The 25360-nt window shown below is 40.4% G+C and overlaps 1 protein-coding gene across 1 annotated transcript in view; it reads left to right on the top strand.

Moving 5' to 3' along the window:
* NDC80 (NDC80 kinetochore complex component) overlaps positions 1 to 24499 on the top strand; it is a 62535-nt gene extending 38036 nt beyond the window's left edge. The window contains exons 14-17 of the mRNA XM_060613374.3: positions 7680 to 7772; positions 9012 to 9142; positions 11404 to 11506; positions 24081 to 24499. Of these exons, the coding sequence (XP_060469357.2) occupies positions 7680 to 7772; positions 9012 to 9142; positions 11404 to 11506; positions 24081 to 24218 (465 nt within the window). The 3' untranslated portion in view covers positions 24219 to 24499. The remainder of the gene's footprint in view (positions 1 to 7679; positions 7773 to 9011; positions 9143 to 11403; positions 11507 to 24080) is intronic.
* Positions 24500 to 25360: the final 861 nt, after the last annotated feature.

Genomic DNA, 25360 nt, shown 5'->3' with positions numbered 1-25360 from the left:
AGCCCAGAGCCTGACGCGGGGCTCGAACTCATGGACCGTGAGATCGTGACCTGGCTGAAGTCGGACGCTTAACCGACTGCGCCACCCAGGCGCCCCAAGAATGCTCAGCTTTCTTAAGTAATCAAAGACCTGATAAAAACAACACAGGAAATTATTTTAAGAAAACAAAATCTTTGCTTTCTAGGCAGATTACTTTAAAAGTTAAGAAAAAAGTTTGCTTAAATTTCTAAATGAGTGGACCAGTAATCTGAGAAAACTTTGCTCTGTTAACAGAAAGAAAACCACATTCTAAGTTTGTACTAGCTTATTTTTTATATTAAAACTCTTTTACTTAATTAAATTTATTCTTTTTTTTTTTTTTTTTTTTAATGTTTATTTGAGAGAGAGAGAACAGGGGAGGGGCAGAGAGGGGGGGAAGAGAATCCCAAGTCCCTGATCCGGGGCTCAGACTCGCAAACCGTGAGATCATGAGCTGAGCCAAAATCAAGATTTCGACACTTAACCGACTGAGCCACACAACAGCCCCTAAATTCATTCTAATCAGCCAACCCTGACCACACATAGAATGTGTTTCCCTTATTATTTCTAGCAATTTCAGTTACACATAGTAGAATTTTTAACCCTCGGAAACTTTTAATTTCTAGTGAAATCTAAGTAAGAAATTATAAATTGTCTTTTCCATTACCATTATATGAATTAGCAGACTAATAAATACTTTTTTATGACTTTAAGAAACATGTGCTTTCTCACAGAAGATTTGTCAGAGCAGCATAACACATGTTTAATAGTAGACCCACATACCTTTATAGTTCCTCTGTAAAAGGAAGTAAAAAGTGGATAAACCGACATTCAGTAATTAACGTTTCAGTATTTTATCTTAGTTGGAAATAATATGAATAGTGAATGAATTTAACGCAACTCATCATTTAACTTAACCTAGCAAAACTTTAAAGTTCCAGGTTAAAAAAAAAAGATTTGGGAAAACTATTTAAAAATTCACCTAAAAACTTTTTATCTAATTTACATCCATTTAATATACTTGTTCTTTACTGTGTTTATTTTTTAACATTTTTAAAGTTTATTTATTTATTTGGAGAGAGAGAGAGATGCAGAATGCCAAGCAGGCTCTGTGCTGAGGCTCTAACTCACAAACCAAATGATTATGACCTGATTGAGATCAAGAGTCAGACGCTTAACTGACTGAGCCACCCAGGTGCCCCTTTACTATGTTTAGTTTACCCACCAAAAGTTTATTAAACAAAGTCACCCATCAGCCCAAGCTAATTTTTCTTGCTGACAAATTTTGTAACAGATAACATTAACTCATTTGATTGATAAGCCCAGGTGGAATAAGACTTGTATGTAAGTATTTTATTCAATGTTGATATCTCTTAAGGAAGGTTTATTTTAATTAAATCAACAAAGTTAAGCTAACTTAAGCACTTATGTGATATGCATTCAGAAAGCATTTGGGTTAGGGGTGCCTGGGTGGCCCAGTCGGTTAAGCATCTGACTCTTGGGTTTTGCTCAGGTTACAATCTCACAGTTCATGAGTTCCAGCCCTGCATCAGGCTCTGTGCTGACAGTGCGGAGCCTGCCTGGGATTCTCTCTCTCCCTCTCTCTTTGCCCCTCCTCTGCTCTATCAAAATAAAAAACTTAAAAAAAAAAAGAAAGAAAGAAAGAAAGAAAGAAAGAAAGCATTTGGGTTAGTTTCTATTATATTTTAACAATTTTTATGAATACTTTAAGCACTTATTTAAGTCCAGTTAAATAGAGCTTTTTTACAGACTAATTTTAGTAAGACCGTCCAGAGGCAGAAAATACCACACATCTATAACACACATATAATAGACACACATAAACATGTAAACAGAGACCTTATAACTTGTGTTTTTCATTTTTTTTCTTGATAAAAATTACCTTCCTGAAGTTGTACTTTAACATGTACATCTCAAAGGCACCAGGAAAGAATACAAATTACAAGTCATTTAAGATAAATAGGGGAGGTTTGGAGATTGTTTAAAATAAAAATAGATGAATTTTGTATTGTCTCTAGGGCTGCATTTCTAGTTTTGTAAAGAAGTGAGTAAATTTAAAGATCTAATTGGCTTTGTTCAACAGTTCATGAATCAGGCAGCATCCCATTTAGCAAACAGAAAAGAGCTTCAAAGGACTATAGAAAGGAAAGTTTTTAAAGGCAGGACAAGGAAGTCATAAACCAAAAAAAGAGGATTATTTCAGGAAAAGTCACCTCCCCTTGAGGAACAAAATGGTCTTAGTAGGCAGATTACTACCTCAGTGGTGCTAACAAATTCCAGACTTGACCTGTTAAGATTACATCCCTGGGGAAGGTTGAAACAGCAATTAGATCTGGAGAAACAAAAACATAGTTATGAAGGAACTTGTCTATTCTTTTTTTTTTTTTTTTTTTCCTTTTTTAAGTTTATTTATTTTGAGAGAAGGAGAGCATACAAGCAGGGAGGGACAGATAGAGAGAATCCCACTCAGGCTTCGTTCTCACAGCAGGACTCAGTCTCATGAACCTTGAGATCATGACCTAAGCCAAAACCAAGAGTTGAACATTTAACCTACTTAGCCACTCAGGTGCCCCGGAGCTTGCTGTTCTTGATTACTGGTTGCATTCTTATTCTGTAGGCACCAGATACCATTGAAGATTTTTAAGAGAAAGCAGAACACCTGTGTATTTTTTTTTAATGTTTCTTTTATTTTTGAGAGAGAGGGAGGGAGACACAGAATCGGAAGCAGGCTCCAGGTTCTGAGCTGTCAGCACAGAGCCCAATGCAGGGCTCAAATGCATCAACCATAAGATCATGACCTGAGCCAAAGTCAGACGCTTAACCAACTGAGCCACCCAAGTGCCCCAACACATGTGTATTTTAGTAAGCCCACGATGTTGGCATTTTGAAGACTAAGTTAGAGGTACATGAAACTAGAGACACACAGTTAAGAGACCTAACAGTATCCTGAGTGATAAGTAAAGCCAAGCCTATTGCAGTGACAATGGAAAAAAGAAATATAAAGATTGAGACTATGTAATTTAGTGGTCTATTTGGATGTGAAGGTTAAGGAAGAAAGAAATTAAGAATGCAGGTGTCCACCTTTGGTATATGCTGTTAGAGGAAAAGAAAAATTAGCCATGACACTTAATGGTGGTAAGGTAGACTTTATTCAAGGGGGAGCTATTACAAAGAAGTTTTATAGTAGGTGAGAAACATTGGGCTTATCTCCAAGTACAACTGAAAGAAAAACTGGGAATTAATAACCAAGGAGTAGTGTGCAGATCAGTGGATAAAAATTTACTGAGGGAAATGCTAGGGGTAAGGGAGGATTCTGTCTAAACCGACCTAATAGGGTTTATACTGAAGGCAGGTCAAGGTGATCAGATATCAACTGGGAGATGTTGGAGAATGAGGAACCTGATTAGATATTGAGGTTAGGGATTCTGATTAAACTGTCTTAGCATGATTCTTGCTAAATCTGAACAATATAGAGGACAAACACAAGCCAGAAAGAGAGGTCAGGGGCACCTGGGTGGCACAGTCATTTAGGTGTCTGACTTTAGCTCAGGTCATGATCTTGCAGTTTGTGAGTTCAAGCCCCTGTCGAGCTTTGTGCTGACAGCTCAGAACCCGAAGCCTGCTTCAGATTCTGTATCTCCCTCTCTCTCTCTCTCTCTCTCTGCCCATCCCCACTCATGCTCTGTGTCTCTCAAAAATAAATAAATATTTAAAAAAAGAAAGAAGAGTTCAGGAGAGCATGAATGGTTTGGTCAAGAGGATCTTTCAGTGGTAATATTCTAGAACGTTGATAAAGAATACAAGAGAAGGGTATAGAAGAATTTCAGGCTGTGGTATGCTGAGTTTCAGGTCTCTAGGACATCAAAGTGGAGAATGCTCTGTAGGAAGTTGAAGTTTGGACATAGTTGTAAATAAGTATCTCTTAGCATGTAGTAATTAAAGCCAGGAGATCTTTCAGGTGTGAAAATGAGAGAGAGACAGAAAGAGAGAGAAAGAGAGCTCTCACAAATGAATAGATAAGAATACAGCAAAGATCAGAATCCTGGGAGAACATCCACTACCAAAGTACAAGCAGAGAAAGAGAAATCGTAAGGAAGAATTAGAAGGATCTCTCAAAACTTGAAAGAGAAAACTAGGAGCTTCCATGGTCATAGAAACCAAGGAAGGGAATTTCAGGAGGGAGTGATCAGCAACTACAAATGTTAGATAGATATCTAATAAGATTAAGTCTGAAAGGTGTTCATTGACTTTAGTAATTGAGATGTTACTGGTGATATCTGCAAAAGCAACTTCGTGAAGCAGAGGAGCCAGAAAGCATATTATTATAGACTGAAGTTTAATGGTAGTAGAGGAAGATGCTGTAGAATATGAATAGTCTACACTCTCTGAACTACTACAAATTAGACTATCACAAAAGTTTGAGGAAAGAAAATGGAATAATAGGAAGTGGTGTATGGAAAAGGTTTTCATTTTTGTGCAGTGGGGTTTTTTGGTGGGGGAGGGAGTTGTTTGGTTTTAAAGATGAGTGCGTTCAGGGGCGCCTGGGTGGCTCAGTCGGTTGGGCATCCAACTTGGGCCCAGGTCATGATCTTGCAGTTGGTGGGTTCGAGCCCCGCGTCAGGCTCTGTGCTGACAACTCAGAGCCTGGAGTCTGCTTCAAATTCTCTGTCTCCTCCTCTCTCTGCCCCTCCCATGCTCATGCTCTGTCTTGCTCTGTCTTTCAATAATAAACAAACATTAAAAAAATTGTTTTTAAGATGAGTGCATTCAAGGGAAAGATAGTAAAGTTTAAAAAATTATGATCGGGGCGCCTGGGTGGCGCAGTCGGTTAAGCGTCCGACTTCAGCCAGGTCACGATCTCGCGGTCCGTGAGTTCGAGCCCCGCGTCAGGCTCTGGGCTGATGGCTCGGAGCCTGGAGCCTGTTTCCGATTCTGTGTCTCCCTCTCTCTCTGCCCCTCCCCCATTCATGCTCTGTCTCTCTCTGTCCCAAAAATAAATAAAAAAAAAAAACGTTGAAAAAAAAAAAATTTTTTTTTAAATAAATAAATAAATAAATAAATAAAAAATTATGATCAAAAAGGATTGATGGGTTTGCATATGGTTCATGAAGAACTTTGAAGGCTTGGGGTCCAGAAAAGAGCTAAATGTGTTGCTTATCTTCATGAGTAAAATGGGTGTCCTGCATCCTGAAACTGACTGGAAGGAAGAAGGAAAGGTCTCAAACAAATATTTTGGTTGGGTTGACTGAAGGCAAGAAGTGATGGGATTCTATTCTAGTGGCTTCTGTCTTCTCAATGACAGAAGAAAAAAAATCATCTAATTAAAGTAACTAATGATATCTTCTTTGCTTATAAACTGCTGGACAGTTGCTTATTGAATGAATGAGTGAATGAATGAATGAATGAATGAAAAAATACTAGAAGAAGTATGCCAAATATTAATAGTGGTTCTTTGGGATTGTAGTATTATTGGTAATTGTTATTTTCTTTAAGCTTTTCCTTATTTGCCACCATGGAAATGTATATTTTTGTAACTGGAGAGGGGAATGTTCAATTGATGAAACTTTAGTAAAGCTTACATGGAAGGTAGAAGCTGCTCAGAGATAAGTAAACATGATTTTGACCAAACATGACAGCCTAGTGGAAGTCTGGTTATTTGGGTGTCCATTGGTCTTATTGCAGGCAAACTTAATGCAACAACTTGTTTAATTTAGTAGTTATTTCAGAAATAACGTGTCTTTAGACTGGAAGTTTATAGTGTCAAGGCCAAGGGCAAATTGTCCCAAGATGTGTCATTTGGCATGCAGCTTATTTAGAGCTGAAAACATTCAAGGCCCAAAAGACTCAGAAACTTTGATCTCCATCCCCTAACTGCCTAAAAGAATTTAAAGGATCTGCTCCCAGAAGACAGCTATCACCACAGATAACTACAGTATAATATAAACTGGGAGTGGTAGACAGGGAGGAACTTAGCAAAGTCCCTTTGTTAAAATTCCTTTCTGTGTCCCATTGTATCTGTGTGGCCCAGCAAACATTTGTTCAACAAACATTTACTCTTTTCATCTTCCCATGAATTGCTGTCCTTTTCTTGAAGTCCCAGGCCCCTACCCTTATCCTTAGTTCAGGATAACACTCATACATCATTTTGCCTGTCTTTAGAATCTCATATCTTTGTGGATTCCCCATACATACGAAATTAAATTTGATTCTCTCCTGTTAATCGGTCTCATGTCAGTTTAATTCTTAGATCAGCCAAAAGAATTTTAATGGCAGAGAAAATTTTTTCCTGCCCAACAGTAGCTTCAGTAACTCCATCCTTTAAAATAACTTGAAAGTCAGGTGGTATAGAAAAGTCCTTGGAGTTAGTAGAACATGTAGTTTGGAGTTCGGGGCATATGCTGGTTGCATGATCCTAAGCGAATAGCATTTATTCTAGCCAATTCTTCTCATTTGTAAAATAGGAAAAGAATATTCCTTACCAGCGGACTTTGATAATTGAATGTGAAGTATATGCAAGTTTTTTTAATAAATATGTAGTCATTTTACCATCCTATCTGTTACCAAATAACAATTGCTTCATTAAATTTTTCCCAAATATATATATAAACATAATTTTTTTATAACTTCATATATGTGTTGAATCGTTCTTTTAAGGAAGGATCCAGCAGGGCGCCTGGGTGGCGCAGTCAGTTGAGGGTCCGACTCTTGGTTTTGACTCAGGTCATGATCTCATAGTTCGTGAGTTCGAGCCTCACGTCAGGCTCTGCACTGATGGCTTGGAGCCTGCTTTGGATTCTGTCTCTCCTCTCTGCCCCTCCCCAGCTTGTGCTCGCTCACTCTCTCACTCTCTCTCAAAAATAAATAAACTTTAAAAAAATATATCCAGCTTATTTATACATTTTGATATATTCTGTTTCCTGCAAGAAATACCTTCTTGGTCTAGCTGGAAAACGTTCCGTATTAATTACTGGTATCGCCTGGTATTAGCACTTGTTGACAGGAATTGAACTTTGGAAACACTTTTTTTTCTTTAGTTTTGGTTTCAACAGATCTTAAAGCTCAAAGTTGAATAAGACTAAATGTGGTTACTTTATTACTTTTTCGAAGGAAGCACTGACTAATAACCAGTTAGCAAACATCCAATGAAATCACTATTCATACTTCTCTTTTCTCCTAGAAAGTAAACAAATGGGAAACTAGATAGCTAACAAAATAGATCAAGTCTAAGTAAAGCTAGACTTCAAAACTAGAGGGCAAAAACAACTTATATGTACTAATAAATTAATATTAAAATGTTAAGAGTATATGTAATATGTATAATATTGTTACAGTATAGAGCTTAAAGACACTCCCACAGCTACTAGTGGAAGAAGTTATTGGTATCATTATTTTACTGAGAATTAAGCCACATTTTTTATTCCTAACCAATGCCACTCTGCATTTAAGTATTATATGTTAAAAAACATAAGTTTTTTTGTTGTTTGAAATTCCTCTTTGGGGAATAATAAATTTGGGGTATAAATGATAGGTGAGAATAACATGGTTCAGTTAGTAGACTTGATAATATGAAAGTTCTATAACTTATTAAGATGTTTTTGATGTATGGATGTGATTTCTCAACCAAACTTTTTTTCCCCAAGTTAAATACAATGATAACAGAAAGCAGGAGAGGTGTAAGAACTCTGAAAGAAGAAGTTCAAAAGCTGGATGATCTTTACCAACAAAAAGTTAAGGTAAGAACTTTGTCATAGTCTATATAGGTGAGCCAAACTATGTCATAATATTCACGTGTTCTGACATCTAACTGAATCTCTAAGCCATATCCTATAACTTGTGTTTTAGTCTCATCTTCCAAAGTTTATTTTAAAGAGTTATTTTGTTCTTTTAAAGGATTTTTTTCTGGAATTGGGCTGTTATATCCTAGAACATGTTTACTGTCTAATTAATATTTTAGACTTGCTTATAAGATTCTGCATGCTTATAAGACCAAAACATGTTTTAAAAATAATCTCTTCTACCTTTTATAGAGATTTAGTGTTAAGTACTCCTAAAGCATAAACCTCCAGTAAGGCCTGTGTATGTGGGATAGCCTGTAAAGAGTCATTGCAAACTGACTATCTTGGCCAAATTTCAAAGACCATTTGTATGAAATCTAGAATGTGGGTTCATTTCCCACCGCCTCTAATTCATCCCCTTTCTGGCCAGCATTTTACTTAGGGAAGCACTCATATGACTGTTCATTACCACCTATCCAATTTAGGTGAAAATTTTAGTCATACCAATATTATTTACTTGGTTACACCAAAAAAGTAGCAGGAATTGAAAACTTATCTCTTGGCCTTGTACTGTATTATGTTTAGGGACTATACATTTTGTTAGGCAGGGTAAAATTTTTAGAAAATATGCCACGGTAATGTGATCTACATGTGAAATATGAGGCAACTGGTAATCATTTGTATTTTTTCATATGTTCTCCATGACAGTACCTCAGTTTATTCTCTTAAAGCACTTCAGTGAAAGGCTCTCATATTTCATTTTGAGAAACCTAAGAATTGATGACCCTGAGCTCCTTTGCCTGTGCATAATTAATACACTTGTGAAATAAAAGTAGTATGAAAGTGACCCACATTTTTGCCTATATAAAAGGCCTTTTTGATGATCATAGGAAAAATTCAAATCAGTATCATAAGATTTCCTGTAGTACATACTTGAAAATACTGCTGAGTGAATTCTATACAGTCCTGTTGAGAAGGTCACATTTAGATTGCATTTAGGTTGACACTATAAAATTCCCAACGGAGCATTTTAAAGTCTCTTACATGTAAAATAGTACACATTCTGAGAATACAAATGGTGATGCAACCTGATTTTTTTCAATGCTTCACATATATATGGTACGTGGAGTATACATAGTATATGGAGTATATAGAACTTGAGTATCAGAAACCACAAGGGTGGCTTTATCTTGATAGGAAGCTGAAGAAGAGGACAAAAAATGTGCCAATGAGCTGGAGTCCTTGGAGAAGCACAAGCACCTGCTGGAGAGTGCTGTTAACGAGGGCCTCAGTGAAGCTATGAATGAATTAGATGCTATTCAGCGAGAGTAAGTTTATGTCACCAAGATTTATAATGTGTATTTTCAGGTTAATTATTTAACTTTTTACTAGATCTTCATTTATTTGCTTTGATTTATATTATAGAACTATTTGAGGGAGAAGGAGTAATGAACAGTACTTACATGAAAGCAGCTTATAACTTGAGATACTGTCCCTAAACAAATATATTCTGCAACTATTATAAAAAATCATTCCTTTTTAAATGTTTTTATTTATTTATTTTGAGAGAACACATGCGTGCAAGCAGGGGAGGGGCAAAGAGAGAGGGGGAGAGAATCCCAAGCAGGCTGCATGCTGTCAGCACAGAGCCTGATGCAGGACTCCATCCCATGAATAGTGAGATCATGACCTGAGCCGAAACCAGGAGTCAGATGCATAACAAGACTGAGCCACCCAGGTGCCCCAGGAATCATTTATTTTTAGATCTAATTAATAAATAACTTTTAAACCCTGAAAACAACATAAAATTTTAAATCAATTTAAATACTTTGGCTATTTGTTAGTATTTTTAAGATATGTATACTTTCTAGAGATCACATGTATTATATAGTAAACTATATACTATAAATCATACAATCGTTCTATAACACAACTTGTGTCCTCATAATAGGCACCACAAAATCATGCAATAAAAAATCAGGATTTATAGGAAAATTGGGATTAGGGCACAACACTCAAAATCTCTGTCAGTGACACACAAACAAAAGATAGGAACCTAACAAAAATGTTAGCACAATTGTACACATTGTAAATGGTTAAGAAATACATAAATGCTATGATAAATATGGCACTTTATCTTAAAAAGACTTGAAGTTTGCCTATGGAAATGAGCATTCAAAAGGTTGCAGCTTGTAAATTATTGAGATGGGGTGGAAGGAGGATTACCTAAAATCAGATGGAAAGTTTTTTTTTAATGTTTTTATTTATTTTTGAGAGAGAGTGAGTACAAGCTGGGGATGGATAGAGAGGCGGACAGAGGATCTGAAGCAGGCTCTGCACTGACAGACCCAGTGTGGGGCTTGAACTCACAAACCATGACCTGAGCTAAAGTCGGACACTTAACCAACTGATCTACCCAGGTGCCCCTCAGATGGAAATATTGAACACCAGATGTGGATGCATGTGGCTCATCACACAATGCAATGAACTGACAGAGCTGGTACACACACACATTTGTGGGCTAATGTGTTTTGTGTATTCCTTTGCATCTGGATTCAGCTGAGTACAGCTTTCTACGTTCACTTAGTGTTTCTCAAGAAGGTAAAGGCATATAGGAATGCCTGGCTGCCTCCGTTGGAAGAGCATGCAACTCTTAATCTCAGGACTGTGCGTTTGAGCCCCACGTTGGGTGTAGAGAGTATAAAAATAAATAAATAAACTTAAAAAAAAAAAAAAAAGAAGGAAGGAAATGGCATAAGCAAATACAAATTTTGCATTATGCTCAAATTGCTACATAATATATCAGTCCAGTTGGAACAAATACATATTTCCAAACAAGTAGCATAACTGTATATATTATGTTACATTTCTTAGAAGTTCTTCATTATCAAATTACACACTGTCAAGTTTTCTCTCTTGGTTTCCCTTATTTTAAACCTTACATAGGAAAAGTTTTAGCCACATTTTTTATTAACAGTAACTAAAATAGCGACATCCCTTTTTGAAAGAATATTCTGCCTTTCTGTATATAATTCTCTCGTGCAACCTATGTAAAATCAACATACCGAATAGGTAATCCATATGCTCTTTTTTCTAAAGTTTCAATAAAGGGGCCCTCAACTAAAAAAATTTCGCTTTTAGGTTAGAAGTACAACCCTTCAGAAAATCATACCTCTTCATTTGCTTATTTGTAGTTTAGGGATAAAAAACTCAGCTGAAGGGTTTTTTGGCTTGCAGTTTTTGTTTTTAATTTGAATTTGCATGCCTAAAGGTAAGACTCCCACTCCCCCATTCAAATGTATTTAATGCCTTGCCCCTGAAAGCACTTAAGTTTACAGTCTTTTTGGAGATTCAATTAAGACCATTTGCTCCCAGGTTTTATATGTTAAAGCATGAGGTTTTGGTGCTGTATTGTTTTGTTGCTTGCAAAGGATCTTTGAAAATGTTTTTTGGTTTCAATGGTTGAGAAGCAAACAGCACATATACAATCACAACGTGGTCTTATTGAATATGAAAAGAAGTGAGCTAACTAGGACTGATACATTAAGTTTTTTCCTAAGCAACACAAACAAGACTGTTTATTCTACAGATACCAACTAGTTGTGCAGACCACAACTGAAGAAAGACGAAAAGTGGGAAATAACTTGCAGCGTCTTTTAGAGATGGTTGCTACACATGTAGGGTCTGTAGAGGTAAGTGTATGAAGGTCTCTCCTACATGCTAAGAAAGCTTTTTAAAATGATATTTCCGTTTTGCTTCTACAGATACAAATGATAAATTGCATTTCTATGGAAAATATGTTCTAGTGAAAATTTATCAGAAGAATCTTGTTTAGTGGTATGGTAAGGGGACATCTGTGCATTTCATAAAGTAATCTGTTTTTTTCACATAAACAGCATATAATGATATTTATTATATCATGATGTGCCAAGCCACATTCTGCATACAGAAAACATACCAACACACTTTAGAATCCACTAAAATGAAAGAACATGTGTTATGACAAATATTTTTCCTCTCTGTTAATTTCATGTAGAGTACTTATAAAATATTGAATAGAGTACTTAGGAAACACGAAGCATAGCTTGAAAGTTCAACAATAACACTATTCCTCCAATCTGCTGTACGGAGTCCAAAAGCCAAGGCAAATGCTAAACTTTAAAATTCCTGGGTAGTTTTTTAGATGGCAATATATTTCCAATTGTGAATGGATTAAGAGGAAAAAAACTCATTATATCACATTGACAGTCTTCCATTTATTGAAAACAGAACATATGGTATTGTTACAGCAAATACGTGACACCCAGAAAGAGACAAGTGACACACACTTGGAAAAGCAGAAAAGACTGTTTATTTTGCACCAGTGCTAGCCCTGCGGAGTCACCTGCAAAGGCTGAGCCCTGAGCCCTGGTGCTGGCCTTCTTTCATGCCTGGCTAGCTTCTAGGCACTTGGAAACATTCTATTGGCTGCACCGTGGGGTGGGGTGCTATCGGTTGTACTACACGGGCAGCTGGCTGATGCAACTGAGGCAAGCAAGATTACAGAAGCCAAAAGCATGCAAGGGGAGTATCCAGCCTCAGACATCTGGCTGGCCCCTTTTTTATCTGCTCTTGCCCTCATTCCTTCTCATTACCCCCTCTTGATTCTCAGGCTTCTGTAGCCTTAGAGAAAATCAGTTTGTGGGGACCAGGGAACCCCTTGCTGTCACAGGAGGAGGGGCAAAAACCATTCTGGCTTCTTCCTGCTGAACAGGGGCGTCAAAGGGAGGGGTGTGATAGGTAGGGTTCTTCATCCAATGGGGAGTAATGACAGCTATAATGGTCCAACTGGAGCATCATCTGGAGTTTATAGCTTCTAGGCCAGAGGAAACAAACCTGGTTAGCATGTTCAGAATATAAGGACCAAACAGGAGGGCTATGAAAAGCATTAGGAGAAGACCAGCTAAAGGGAGGATCCAGGATGCCCAGTTCCATATGTTGCTCCAAGAGTTCCATGAGTCTGCTAATTCTTGCCTCCGTGTGATGATCCACTCCCTTAGTTGTTGGGCCATATCTCTCACTATCCCTGATTGGTTAACATAGAAGCAGCATTACTCATTTAGGAAGAGACACTGTCCTCCTTTTTCAGGAGTTAACAGGTCTAGCCCTCTCCTGTCTTATAAGACTACCGCTGCTAAGGAGTCTACTTGATCCTGTAAAACCACAAGACATTTGGCCACTCATTCTATGTCATCCATTAGGTCCTTGGATAATTTATGATAATAAGTGGTTGAGGAGTTAATAGGGTAACATTTACAGTTGCCTGTGTGATTGGAGTAGCTGCTTAAAGGGGCGCGGGGCCTGTGGAAAACAGAGCCATCAGGCTCTGGCCAGACTGGGATTGGTATCATTGAGGAGGTGATGAGTTGTACTCAACATCTGGTGCAGACAGGGATCTAAATCAGGTGGTCTGCCCAATTCAAGTCTAGGCAAAGGCCAATAGGTTGGGTTAGCGGTGACCCAACAGGCATGGAGAACATCAGAGCAGATTGGATCAGGCAGCCCCCAATAGCGTCTTATTTTTATTTTTCCCATCCAGTAAGTTCTCCCATTCCTGTTAAGGTAGTGATCCTCCTGGTATTATAACATCTGTCTGGCAGGTGGGGATAAACAATGGCACAGAGGCATGGTATTATCTCATCTTTTATGGCCAGAGAGCAAGAGAAGGAATGGGAATAAGGAAGGGAATATGAGCAGAGGAAGAGATAGTGGAGTAATAGGGCAACTGGGCCTGTAATGTAGGGCTTTCCCTCATGGAGGCAAAAGACAGCAGAAGATCCTTTGACACATCCCTCCAGTCAGGGAGGAAGGTTCCAAGAGTGGCAGTGGTAAGTGGAACAAGTACACGGTTGGTAAGTGGAGAAGATTCCTTTTGAGCATGTTAGGAACAGGTATATGTGCAACAGGGATAGGAGACAAGGCTGATTCAGCATTGGAGAGAATGATTCCATCCTGAGGTAGGAGACAGTTATAAAGGCAGAGAACAAACATGCAGAGAAAGACATCAATCACAATTCAGATCATATACAGCTAAGGAGAATAAGGCATCCTGACACTAATAAGTAGAGGGAGGCTAAACAAGGGTTTGTGACTGAGCTGCCAACCTGCAGGAATAACTTGTGTCGGCCCCTACAGCAAAGAGTATAACAACAAGTATGGAAAGAGAAATAGGGATGACAATGAAATTTGAGAGAACGAGTTGCTGTAATTCATTTAGGTCACTTCATGATTTCCTTAAGCTTCTGGTTATAGAGTGTTCTCAGGTGTTGGCCGCAGGCTGCTTATCGTCTGCCATCTTCTTAAGGGTGATCTGTAGAGGACTTTTCTGATTAGCAGTTACTTTCCATTCCAAGTGGTTATCAGGTGACAGATGGGCTGCCTCTACTCGTGAACAGTGGATCCAGGCAGTTAGTCCTGCAACCTTGAGGGCTATGGGCATGGTTAGCACAACTAAATAGGGTCCCTTCCAGGTAGGTTTCATTGGTTCCCTGCCGATCTTTTATCCAAACCTGATCCCCAGGTTTTTGAGGGTGTACAGTTATTCCTAGGGAAATGGGTATCTTGTCTGTCACCCATCTGTGTATCTCAAATATAGTTTTCCCTAATCCTTTTAGTTGTTTTTGTATTTCCAAATTCCCTAGCTCTGTCAAGTGTCCCCTGAATTTGACTAGTAGGAGGGGTCTTCTGTATAGGATCTCAAAAGGGGAGAATCCTATTTTTGTCTGTGGTGTACAGCATATTCAGAGAACTAGGGGTAGTATATCTGGCCAGGGCAAGTTAGTTTCCTGACATAGTTTGGCCATGGCTAATTAAGGGTCTGGTTCACACATTCCACTTTCCCTGAACTCTGGGGCCGGTAGGCTGCATGTAAGTTCCATTGGATACCTAGGGTTTTGGACTTGTTGCAGCACCTTGGGCACAAAGGTTGGGCCGTTGTCTGAGCCTATGGTTAACGGCATTCCATGTCTGGGAATGATACCCCTTAGCAGAGCGTTAGTGGCTTCTCTTGCTTTTTCGGTGCGTGTGGGGTAGGCCTCAACCCAACTTGAAAATGTGCAGATGAATACCAGAAGAAATTTGTATCCTCCACTGGGTCTTATTTTGGTAAAGTCCACCTCCAAATCTTCAAAGGATGCTTGACCACAGCATTAGATTCCCATGAGCCCATTAGGGCCTTATTTAGCGTTATTTTGAGCATAGAGGGGCAGTGTTGAGAGATCGAGGTACAGAGGGATGGGAGTCGAGCAATTACATAGTAACAGCTCAGTAAGATTTCAAGGGCGGTTTTTCCTAGGCGGGTGAGCTCATGCTTTTGGGAGAGCCACCTGGTGGGCTAGCTGTTCCCATATATATACTCTTTGGTCTAGAAGTACCCACCATCTTTCTTTTGTCTGGCTTCCCTTTTCCTGTTGTGCCATTTTGTTTCTTGGATTGTGTACCTTGGAGAAGTTGGCAGTTCCAGGACCAGCATGATTTTCGAAGGTGTTGTTTGTTCTCCTGCTGCTTGTTTAGCTGCAACGTCTGCCCATCATTTCCTTCTGCCACTGAGTCTTTTTCTCTTTCGTGTCCCTTGCAGTGAATGACTGCTACTTCCCTTAGTTCCCAGACTGCACTTAATATTTTCAGGATTTCTTCCCGATTTTTTATTTCTTTTCCTCCTGCGGTCAAAAGTCCTCTCCTTGTAGAGAGCCCCATGTATATGTAAAGTGGCAAAGGCATAGCACAAGTCAGTGTGTATGTTGACCCATTTGTCTTTACTGAGTTCTAGTGTTCTCATTGGGGCCCACAGCTGCTCTTTGGGCTGACCACCCTTGTGGAAGGGCCTTTGCTTCTATGACCTCAAAATCAGAGATTACTGCATAACTGGCATGTCTTTTGCCTTCATTCATGAAGCTGCTGCCATCAGTGTACAGGATGAGGTCAGGATTTTGTAAGGGCCTGTCTGATAGTTCGGGTCAGCTAGAATATACTTCATCAAGTACCTCTAAACAATCATGCTCTGGGGGCCCCACCGCTGCCAGCAAGAAAGTGACAGGGTTTAGAGTTTTTACGGCTTCCAGTCTTATTCATGGGTCTTCCTATAGTAGTCCCTGATATTGTGTCATCCCAGCATGAGTTAGCAAGTGTTGCCCTCTGGCATTCATCATGGTAATAACAGAATGGGGAACCTTAATGTTTAGGTTTTGTCCCAACATGAGTTTATCTGCTGCCTTGATTAAAAGTGTGGTGGCTACCAGGGCCCTCAAACAGGGTGGCCATCCTACTGCAACTGAGTCAGTCTGCTCTGAAAGGTATGCCACTGGTCTTTGCCAAGGTCCAACAAAATTCCTGGGTGAGAACCCCCAGGGCTACCCCATTGCTTTCATGTACGAACAGGTTGAAGTCTCATGGTACATCTGGGAGTCCCAAGGCTGGTGCCTCTGTAAGTTTTGTTTTTATGGTCTTGAATACCTCTTCTTGATTAGGGTCCCAAAAAAGGGGTGCCCTTTCTTCCCCCCCTTTAGTGCTTCATATAGAGGTCTAGCCAACTCCGAGAACCCTGAGATCTATATTCAACAGAATCCTGCTGCTCCCAGGAACTCTCAGATCTGCCCACGGGTAGTGGGAACTAGAATGGCACAGACTGCCTGTTTCCTTTTGGCTCCCACCATCCATTTACCTTGGGTAATTTTGAAGCCCAAATACTTAACTTCCTGTTGACAGATTCGTGCCTTTTTCTTTGATACCCAGTATCCCGCCTCTGATAGTAGCCTGAGTAGGGCCCTGGTTCCTCCCAGCTTTTGGTTTGCATGCAACTGGCTAGCAGGAAATTGTCCATTTATTTATTGGAGGAGTCCCATCCCGGAAACCTGGCTAAGTCAGATGGCAGCGCCCCACAAGTTTGGTGAATTTTTGAATCCTTATGGCAGCCTAGTCCAAATGAATTGTTCCTGTGCCCCTGTGGTAGGGTTTTCCCATTCAAAGGCAAATAGGAGTTGACAATTAGGCCTTAGCTAGAGACAGAAGAAGATGTCCTTTAAATCCAGACATGTGAGCCATCCTGCCTCAGAGGGTATGAGTCCTAGTGGAGTGTATGGGTTAGGCAACCCTGAATGCAGTGTGATGACTGCTTCATTAATTGCTCTTAGGTCCTGTACAGGGCGGTAATCATTTGTCCCAGGCTTTTTCACAGGCAGCAGGGGAGTATTCCATGGGGACTGACATCATTTTAGAAGTCCCCATTTGAGTACACTGTCCAAGTGTGTCTTGATCCCCAGGTGTGCCACCCGTGGGACCATATATTGGTGTATTTTGACTGGTTGAGTCTCTGGCTTTAGGTCAGTTAATATTAGGGGGTGTTTTTTTTGCCAGACCATGGTGGTTTCCTTCTGCCCAAACTGAAGGGAATTCAGCTTCTAGCTTGGGGGCCGCAGTTGGCTCACTAGGAGGGGAAGTGTATAATCTCCGTTCCTCTTCTCGTGGAATCATCAGGGACAAAATCATGGGCTGGGTCTTTTCATTTAGGCACAATTGTATCTCTCTATCCAAAGTGAAGGATATTCCTGCACCCAACTTGTCAAGGAGGTCTCTACATAACAGTGAGACCAGGCAGTCAGGTAGATACAGGAATTCATGAACTGCTTGGTGACCACCCAGCTGGCATTGTTGGGGACCACAAAATGTCCTTCAGGTTTGCATCTCAGTGACTCCTATGATGGTGACTTCTCGACCAGAGAGAGGTGCCACCTTCTGTGTCACACAGAGTGTTCAGCCCTAGCGTCGACCATGAAGTCTATTGTCTGGCCTTGGGCTTCATTTTGACCATGGGCTCATGGGGGTCCAGTTGGATAAAGCCATTTCTTCCTAATCAGAGTCCACTCCTGCCAGTCCAATCAGGTCAGCCTTGGGTGGTTCTGGTTAGTAGTGGCAGGCTGGAGCAGAAGTTTTTGGGTTTTTTTTCCCTTTTGGCATTTGGGGCATTCATTTTTCCAGTGTCCAGATTCCTTGCAGTAGGCACATTGATCCTGTTCCCGTGGCGCCCTTCATTTTTGTTCTTGAATCCCTTGTGGTTTCCGTGGGGCCCCTTCTAGGGGGGATGGTCGCCCCAAGGCTGTGACCAGCAGAGCTGCCTTTTGTTTCACTCTTTGGTCTGCCTCCTTTCTAGCAACTCAATCCCAATTTACAAAAACCTTGTTGGCAATTTTCAATAGTTCAGTGGGATTCTTTCTAGAGAATCCTTCCAATTTTTGGAACTTCTGTCTAACGTCACTTTGGGCCTATCCCATGAAGGTAATATTGACCATGTGCTGGTTTTGGGGGGCTTCTGAGTCGAATGGAGTGTAAAATCTGAAGGCTTCACGTAATCTTTCATAGAAGTCAGCTGTACTCTCTTCTGCTTTTTAGGACCTCAGATACCTTTGCCATGTTGGTGGGCTTTTGGCCCCTGCTTTTACCCCTTGGAGGGAAACGAGTCAGTATCTTTCTAATCTGGCCCTTCCCACTTCTGTGTTTTGGGGTCCCAGCAGGGTTCTTTTCGGGCATAGCCTCCCATGCCCGAGCCTCAAAGTCTAGTTGTCCATCTGGTGCCTGAGTCTGGAGCCTTTTTCTGGCTTCGGTGACTATTCATTGGTGCTCTTCTGTGTTGAAAAGGGTGAGCAGAAGCTGCTTACAGTCAACCCAAGCAGGGAAGTGAGACTGAAATATGAATTCTAGGAGATCTATCATCACCTGCGGCTTCTCAGAGTAGGGCAGTATGTGCTGTTTCCAGTTGAGGAGGTCAGTAGTGAAGAATGGTTGGTAGTAGAAAATTGATCCCCCCTCTTATAGGATCCCATAAGTGGCATCCTAGTCTCCCCTAGTCTCCCACAGTGGCATCTGAATTACCATTAGGGACCTTGGACCTTGAGCTGTTGACCTAAGGCATCTTCCTACCGGTTCAGGTGTCTGGTTGGGGTGGACTGGCTGCTGGCAGAGACAAGACTGACGGGAGTAGACTGTCAGGCAGGCGAGGTTTCCCTCCCTCAATTGATGGGGTGCTGGGGGCATATGGTGGTGGAAATGGAAGAACTTCTGAATTTTCCTGGAGGATGGGGGGCAATTTTTTCTGCTGTGAGGTCTTCTTCTCGGCCCGTGGCACTAAGACCCTTCATTGTCCCTTACTATTAACGCAGAACCGGACTCAAGGAAGCTTGACTTGGGCTATTTCCAGCCATTGATCGATGTATGGGAATGGGTTCTGGCGGCCCGGGTCTCCAGTAACTACTTTATAAACAGCTCGGACTGTGGGGACATCTAGGGTGCCTTCAGGGGGCCAGCATATACCGAACGTAGGCCATTCTAATTCACAAAGGGTGTGTAATTTCCCCGGGGGTCAATTTGACCCCATAGTCACCTGAAAATCCCTTTTTAAAATTCTTAATCATATACTCCAAAACAGTTGGTTTTGAGGAATTTCCCCCAGTCCTAGTATCCTAGATGGGTCCCTCCCAATGTACGGTGTCACAAGACAAACACTAGAGAAGAGGTTGTTTTATCTGCCTGGCCACTCCCCTCATGGGGATTAGACATCTCTTAGTATTGGCAGGTCAGTATAAACCCCTGACTTGGATCCTGCCTTGAGCCATATGAGGTCATCGGAATTTCAGGGTAGGACCCACTCAAGCTCTGTAGCCAAAACCGTGGAGCACAGGCATTCAACACACACATTCAGACAGATTACAGACTTCCACCCAAGACTTACCTGTTCTGTGTGGTACCTCTGTCGCCCGGGAAGTGATCAAGCTCCCCTTTCACCTCTAGAGTGAGCCTGAACTCGCTCTGATGTCCCCAGGACACTTACCGATCTGACATCCTGAAACAGGCCTTTTCTATTCCCCTGGAGTCCGTTCAAGCGCAGTGGTGGCCGGCTGTTGTCAGGCCCAGCAAGGGTCGGGGTCCACTGAAATCACCCGTGGATATGCCTTCCTTTCCGTCACATGGGCTGGTGATAAGTGGCCTCTCCGCTGGCCTCCAACAGTGGTGGCTCAACAGGCCAGCGTGGCTGTCGACTTCCTGGCCAACGCACCAAAAATGTTACAGCAAATACTTGGCACCCAGTTAGAGGGAAGCAACATGCACTCAGGGAATCAGAAAAGACAGATTATTTTGTACCAGTGCCAGCCCAGCAAAGTCCTCTCCAAAGGCTAACACCTGAGCCCTGGTGCTGGCCTTCTTTTATGCCTGACTAGCTTCTGGGTGCTTGGAAACATTTTATTGGCTGCATGGGGGGTCACTACCAATTGTGTTATGCAGACAGTTGGCTGATGCAAGAGGCAAGCAAGATTACAGAAGCCAAAAGCATGCAAGAGGAGTGTCTGCCTCAACATCTGGCTGGCCCCTTTTTTATCCTCTCTTGCCGGCTTTCGTTCTCAATATCCTACCTCCCCTCTTTCTGCTAAAAGACATTGATCTGCATTTCCTTGTTTGCCAGTGCTCTTCACTTTCCTAAGAACTAGGAAAAACATGCTGGATCCTACATCACAAAACCTGGATTCTACCTACTTCTTCCTAATTCAGCCACTTAATGGCTCTATAACCTTCCATGGATTCTTTTTCAACCAGTTAATTTGTTAACTTTGAACCAGAGACCAGAAAACTATTTGAGTAATTACTTTCTCATTCTCCAAAGGATAATGTATAATAGATGCCTAAAAGAAAAATTCATTCACAACATATAATGGTTGGCACATAATTGGCAAGTATGGAAGGAGCACATAAGTCTACCAATCATCTTTAAAACCTAATATGGGGAAATTTTACAATTGGTGAAGTTTGAAGAAAACAGGAGTTTGTATCTAACGGTATCTTTAGATGGGATATTTTTCCCCTGGGGCAAAGCGTTTCTTTGAGCAGTTGCTGATTTGAGCCTCATGTAGGTCCTCATGTGGCTTGGTATTCTAGACTAGGAGACAGCAAACTACATACAGTCCAAAAGCCAAATTATTTGGCCCTTTTCGGGAAGAGGTTTCTGACTCCTGTTGTAGACTCCTTCCTTCTTAAGGGGCACAAAATCTTTTTTGTCTGTTTAGATGTTCAAAAATTGTTGTTAAGCTATAATAACTAATCCATTGTAGTATTGATGCATATAAACCAATCTCTCTGATTCAGAGTACAGAAATAGATGATGAGCAAAGACAAACTGATTTATGAGAGAGGTACTATTGCAAACCAGTGGGGTGAAATGAATTTTTCAATTAACGGAGTTGGGATTCATACCTTAAACCCTAGAAACAAATCCCTTCAAGATGGATTAAGAAATTAACATGAGGCTAAATTTTTAACTTTTAGAAGAATTACGGGCACTATATATACACCTCAGGAGTTGTAAAGTTCTTAAATTAGACACAAGGAGTACAAACCACAAATTATTTATAAACTCAGCTTTGTTAAAATTAAGATCTCTATATCAAAACATAAAGAGTGGAAAGGTAAGCCACAAAACAGTAGATGATATTTTTTAAAACAACTTAATAGGGGCGCCTGGGTGGCTCAGTCGGTTAAGCGTCCGACTTCAGCTCAGGTCACGATCTCACCGTCCGTGAGTTCGAGCCCGGTGTCGGGCTCTGGGCTGATGGCCCAGAGCCTGGAGCCTGCTTCCGGTTCTGTCTCCCTCTCTCTCTCTGCCCCTCCCCCGTTCATGCTCTGTCTCTCTCTGTCTCAAAAATAAATAAACGTTAAAAAAAAAATTAAAAAAAATAAATAAATAAAACAACTTAATAAAGGGATGCACCTGGGTGGCTCAGTAGGTTGTATCCTGACTTGTTTTTATTTTTAATGTTTTTTTAACATTTATTTATTTTTGAGACAGAGAGAGACAGAGCATGAACAGGGGAGGAGCAGAGAGAGAGGAAGACACAGAATCTGAAACAGGCTCCAGGCTCTGAGCGGTCAGCACAGAGCCCGACGCGGGGCTTGAACTCACATACCGCGAGATCGTGACCTGAGCTGAAGTCGGACGCTTAACCGACTGAGCCACCCAGGCGCCCCTCCTGACTCTTGATTTCAGCTCTGGCTCGTGGATTCAAGCCCTGTGTTGGGCTCTGCGCTGACAGTGTGGAGCCTGCTTGGGATCCTCTCTCTGTCTCCCTCTCTTTCTGCCCCTCCCCTGCTCATGCAGTCTTGCTCTTGCTCTCGCTCTCGTTGTCAGATAAATAAAGGGAAGGGGTACCTGGGTGGCTCAGTCAGTAGAACGTCTGACTTCAGCTCAGGTCATGATCTCGCAGCTTGTGAATCCGAGCCCGACATCTGGCTCTGTGCTGACAGCTTGGAGCCTGGAGCCTGCTTCAGATTCTGTGTCTCCCCCTCTCTATGCCCCTTCTCTGCTTGTGCGTGCTTTCTATCTCTCTCTCTCTCTCTCTCTCTCTCTCTCTCTCTCTCTCTCTCTCTCTCTGTGTGTGTGTCTCTCTCTCTCAAAATAAACATTAAAAAAAAATTTTAATAAATAAAGGGAAAAAAAAAACAACTAATAAAGAATTAACATCCAGATACATAATGACCTCTGGAAAATAAGTGCAGAAAGTGGGCAAAAGACTTGAATGGGAATTTCACAGAAAGCTAATATGGCCAATAAACATATGAAAAGATACACCACTTCCCACCCTTAAGAAATTGGCAAAAAAAAAAGTTTGAGAATACTAAATGCCAGCAAGAATATGGAGAATTGCAAGTTTTTATTTATACTGCTCAGGTTTTAAATTGATGTTAACAATTTTAGAAAACAATTTGACAATAAAATGGTACAGTTCCATTCTAGGTATTTAATTAAATTTTTACACTGTGTGCTGGGGTACTGTACTACGTTGGCTAGTATTCCCCCCAAAATTCATGTCTATCCAGAATCTCATAACATGACCTTATTTGAAAATAAAGTCTTTGTGGATGTAGTAGTTAAGACGAGGTCATACTAGATTAGAGTAGGCCCTCAATCTAGGGACTGATGTCCTTATAATAGTCCATGCGAACATGGAGGCAGAAATTAGAGTGACACACCTGCAAGGTAAGTGTTACCCAGAACTGCTAGAAGCTGGTAAGAGGCAAAGGATTCTTCCCTAGAGCCTTGAGATAGAGTGGCCCTGCCAGCATCTTGATTTTGGACTTTAAGCCTCCAAAACTATGAGAGAATAAATTCCTGTTGTTTTAAGCCATCTAGTATATTGTAATTTGTTACAGTATAATTGAAATAGTAAAAAAACAACCCGGTTATTGGCAAGTACACACACCATATCAAAAGCATTAAACCATCATTCACATGAGAAAACACCCTATATTAGTTTCCTGTTGCTGCTATAACAAATTACCCCAACTTAATGGCTTAAAGCAACACAGATTTATTTCCTTATATTTCTGGAAGTCAGGAGTATAAAATGGGCCTCCCAGGCTACAATCTTTCTAGAGACTCTAGAGGGGAATCTGTTTGGTTTTTTTCCATTTTCTAGAGCCAACTACATTCCTTGGCTTGTGCCCTTTTCATCTCCAAAGCCAACAGCACAGCATCTTCTATCCCCTCTGACCTCTCTTCTGTCTTTATATTTTCTCTCTGACTCTCACACTGCTGATTACCTCTTACCAGGACCCTTGTGATTATATTGGACCCACCAGGACAATGCAGAATAGTCTCCTTTTCTTAATATCCTTAACATAATCACATCTGTAAAATTCCTTTGCTGTGTAAAGATAACATATTCACAGGCTCTGGGGATTAGGCCATGGACATCTTTGAATAGGCTGCTATTCAGCCTACCATACCTGGGAACCAATAAAAATTCGTTTGTAGTAAAATGGATAAGTAAATGTTGATATATTCATGAGTAGAAACTATGTAGCAGTACATAAATAAACTGAAACTATCTACATTAACATCAGTGAATCAAAATACTGGGTGGAAAAAAGTCAAAGAATATTATATTTAATATCATTCAGTAAATATGAAGGTTAAAACCAGGTACCACTAAACTAGTATATTGTTTAGAGTTACATACATACATATCTGTGTGAGGTGGAGGGTAAAGTATAAAGAATAGCAAAGCACTGTTCAGGAGAGTGTTTGGCTCTGGGGAAATGATTAGGAAAGGGCACAAAAGGAGATTCAAGAGCATCCCCTTTACTCCTGCCCTTAACAGTTGTTACATGCTTGTTTGTACACTTCACAATTAAATTCTTTGAAAGAAATTAATGTTTTTTATATTAACAATTGTTTATTGTTTCTACTAGAAACATCTTGAAGAGCAGATTGCTAAAGTTGATAGAGAATACGAAGAATACATGTCTGAAGATCTCTTGGAAAATATTAGAGAGATTGGAGACAAGTATAAAAAGAAAGCTGCTCTACTTAAGGCTTCTGATGAATGAAGATAAAATTAAGCAAGAACTTTATTAACAAGTGTAAATTTTTAAATGTCCTTTGTAGGTTCGAAAAATCTCTTAACATAGCCTATACTCCTCCTTACAATGAAGTCTCATGACCATATCTTCCCAAGCCTGTGAAATATTTTTATATCTTTTATAAACCTAGTTTGTTAATTTAAAGTATGTATAACCTGAAATTATGATAACTTGTTGGATTGTTGTCTTTAGGTGTGAAAGACTAGTTGTATTATGTACCCAGAGTTAATAAAATTATATCAATAAAGTGTGTTTTTTCCTGATTTCTCAACTGAACTTCAGGTGGTCAGAAGATAGTTATTCTCATCTAAACCAGGAGTCAACAAACTGGACCACATGGTCACACCCATTCATTGACATATCTGACTGTTTTCATACTACAATGGCAGTGTTTATTATAGGAGACAGAGACCATATGGCCTGCAGAGCCAAAAATGTATGCTATCTGACCCTTTACACAAAGTTTGCCAGTCCCTGGTATAAACTATACAAATGTCAGGACTCTTTAACTAAAAACATGGTCCAACTCACTCCTTATTCAGAGCCAAGAATCTTTCTGTTTTCATGCTACCATTACTCTGAAATAAGCAGAAGAATATGGAATGTGAGAATCAGAAGAAATAATAAAATAATCTTGTTCATCCCCCTTATTTAGAGATGAGAATTCATTTCTAGAGAAGTTCTCATTTACCTCTGATGACACCTCTTCATAGCGGTAGAAGCCACACAGGAACTTACAGATTACACAATTCTGACTACAGCCAGCCACAGGAGCTGTGAAATATGTATGTTTTGGATGGTGAGGAAGTCGTGTTGGAAGGTAAGATTTTTGGAGGTCTAAATTGTTAGGAAGCTCCTTAAATTGAACTGACATCTGCCCCCAGTTGAACTTTCTATTCAAACTTTATTACAACTCTAATGCAAGTCAGAATGAAGAACATGTTAAAATAAAATGTACACAATATAAGAGCCCAGAATGGAATTCCAGCAAAACTTTGTGAAAGGAGGTCACACAGCCTGAGTGAGTGGGATGAACAAAGACAGGTCATAATTGAGAGATAATAGGACACGATTAATAGTCACCAATGTAGTCAAGAATCTTGACTCTT

The sequence above is a fragment of the Panthera onca genome, chromosome D3, assembly GCF_046562875.1.
Source record: "Panthera onca isolate mPanOnc1 chromosome D3, mPanOnc1 haplotype 2, whole genome shotgun sequence".
Classification (NCBI taxonomy): domain Eukaryota; kingdom Metazoa; phylum Chordata; class Mammalia; order Carnivora; family Felidae; genus Panthera; species Panthera onca.
This window is presented reverse-complemented; position numbering and strand designations above follow the sequence as displayed.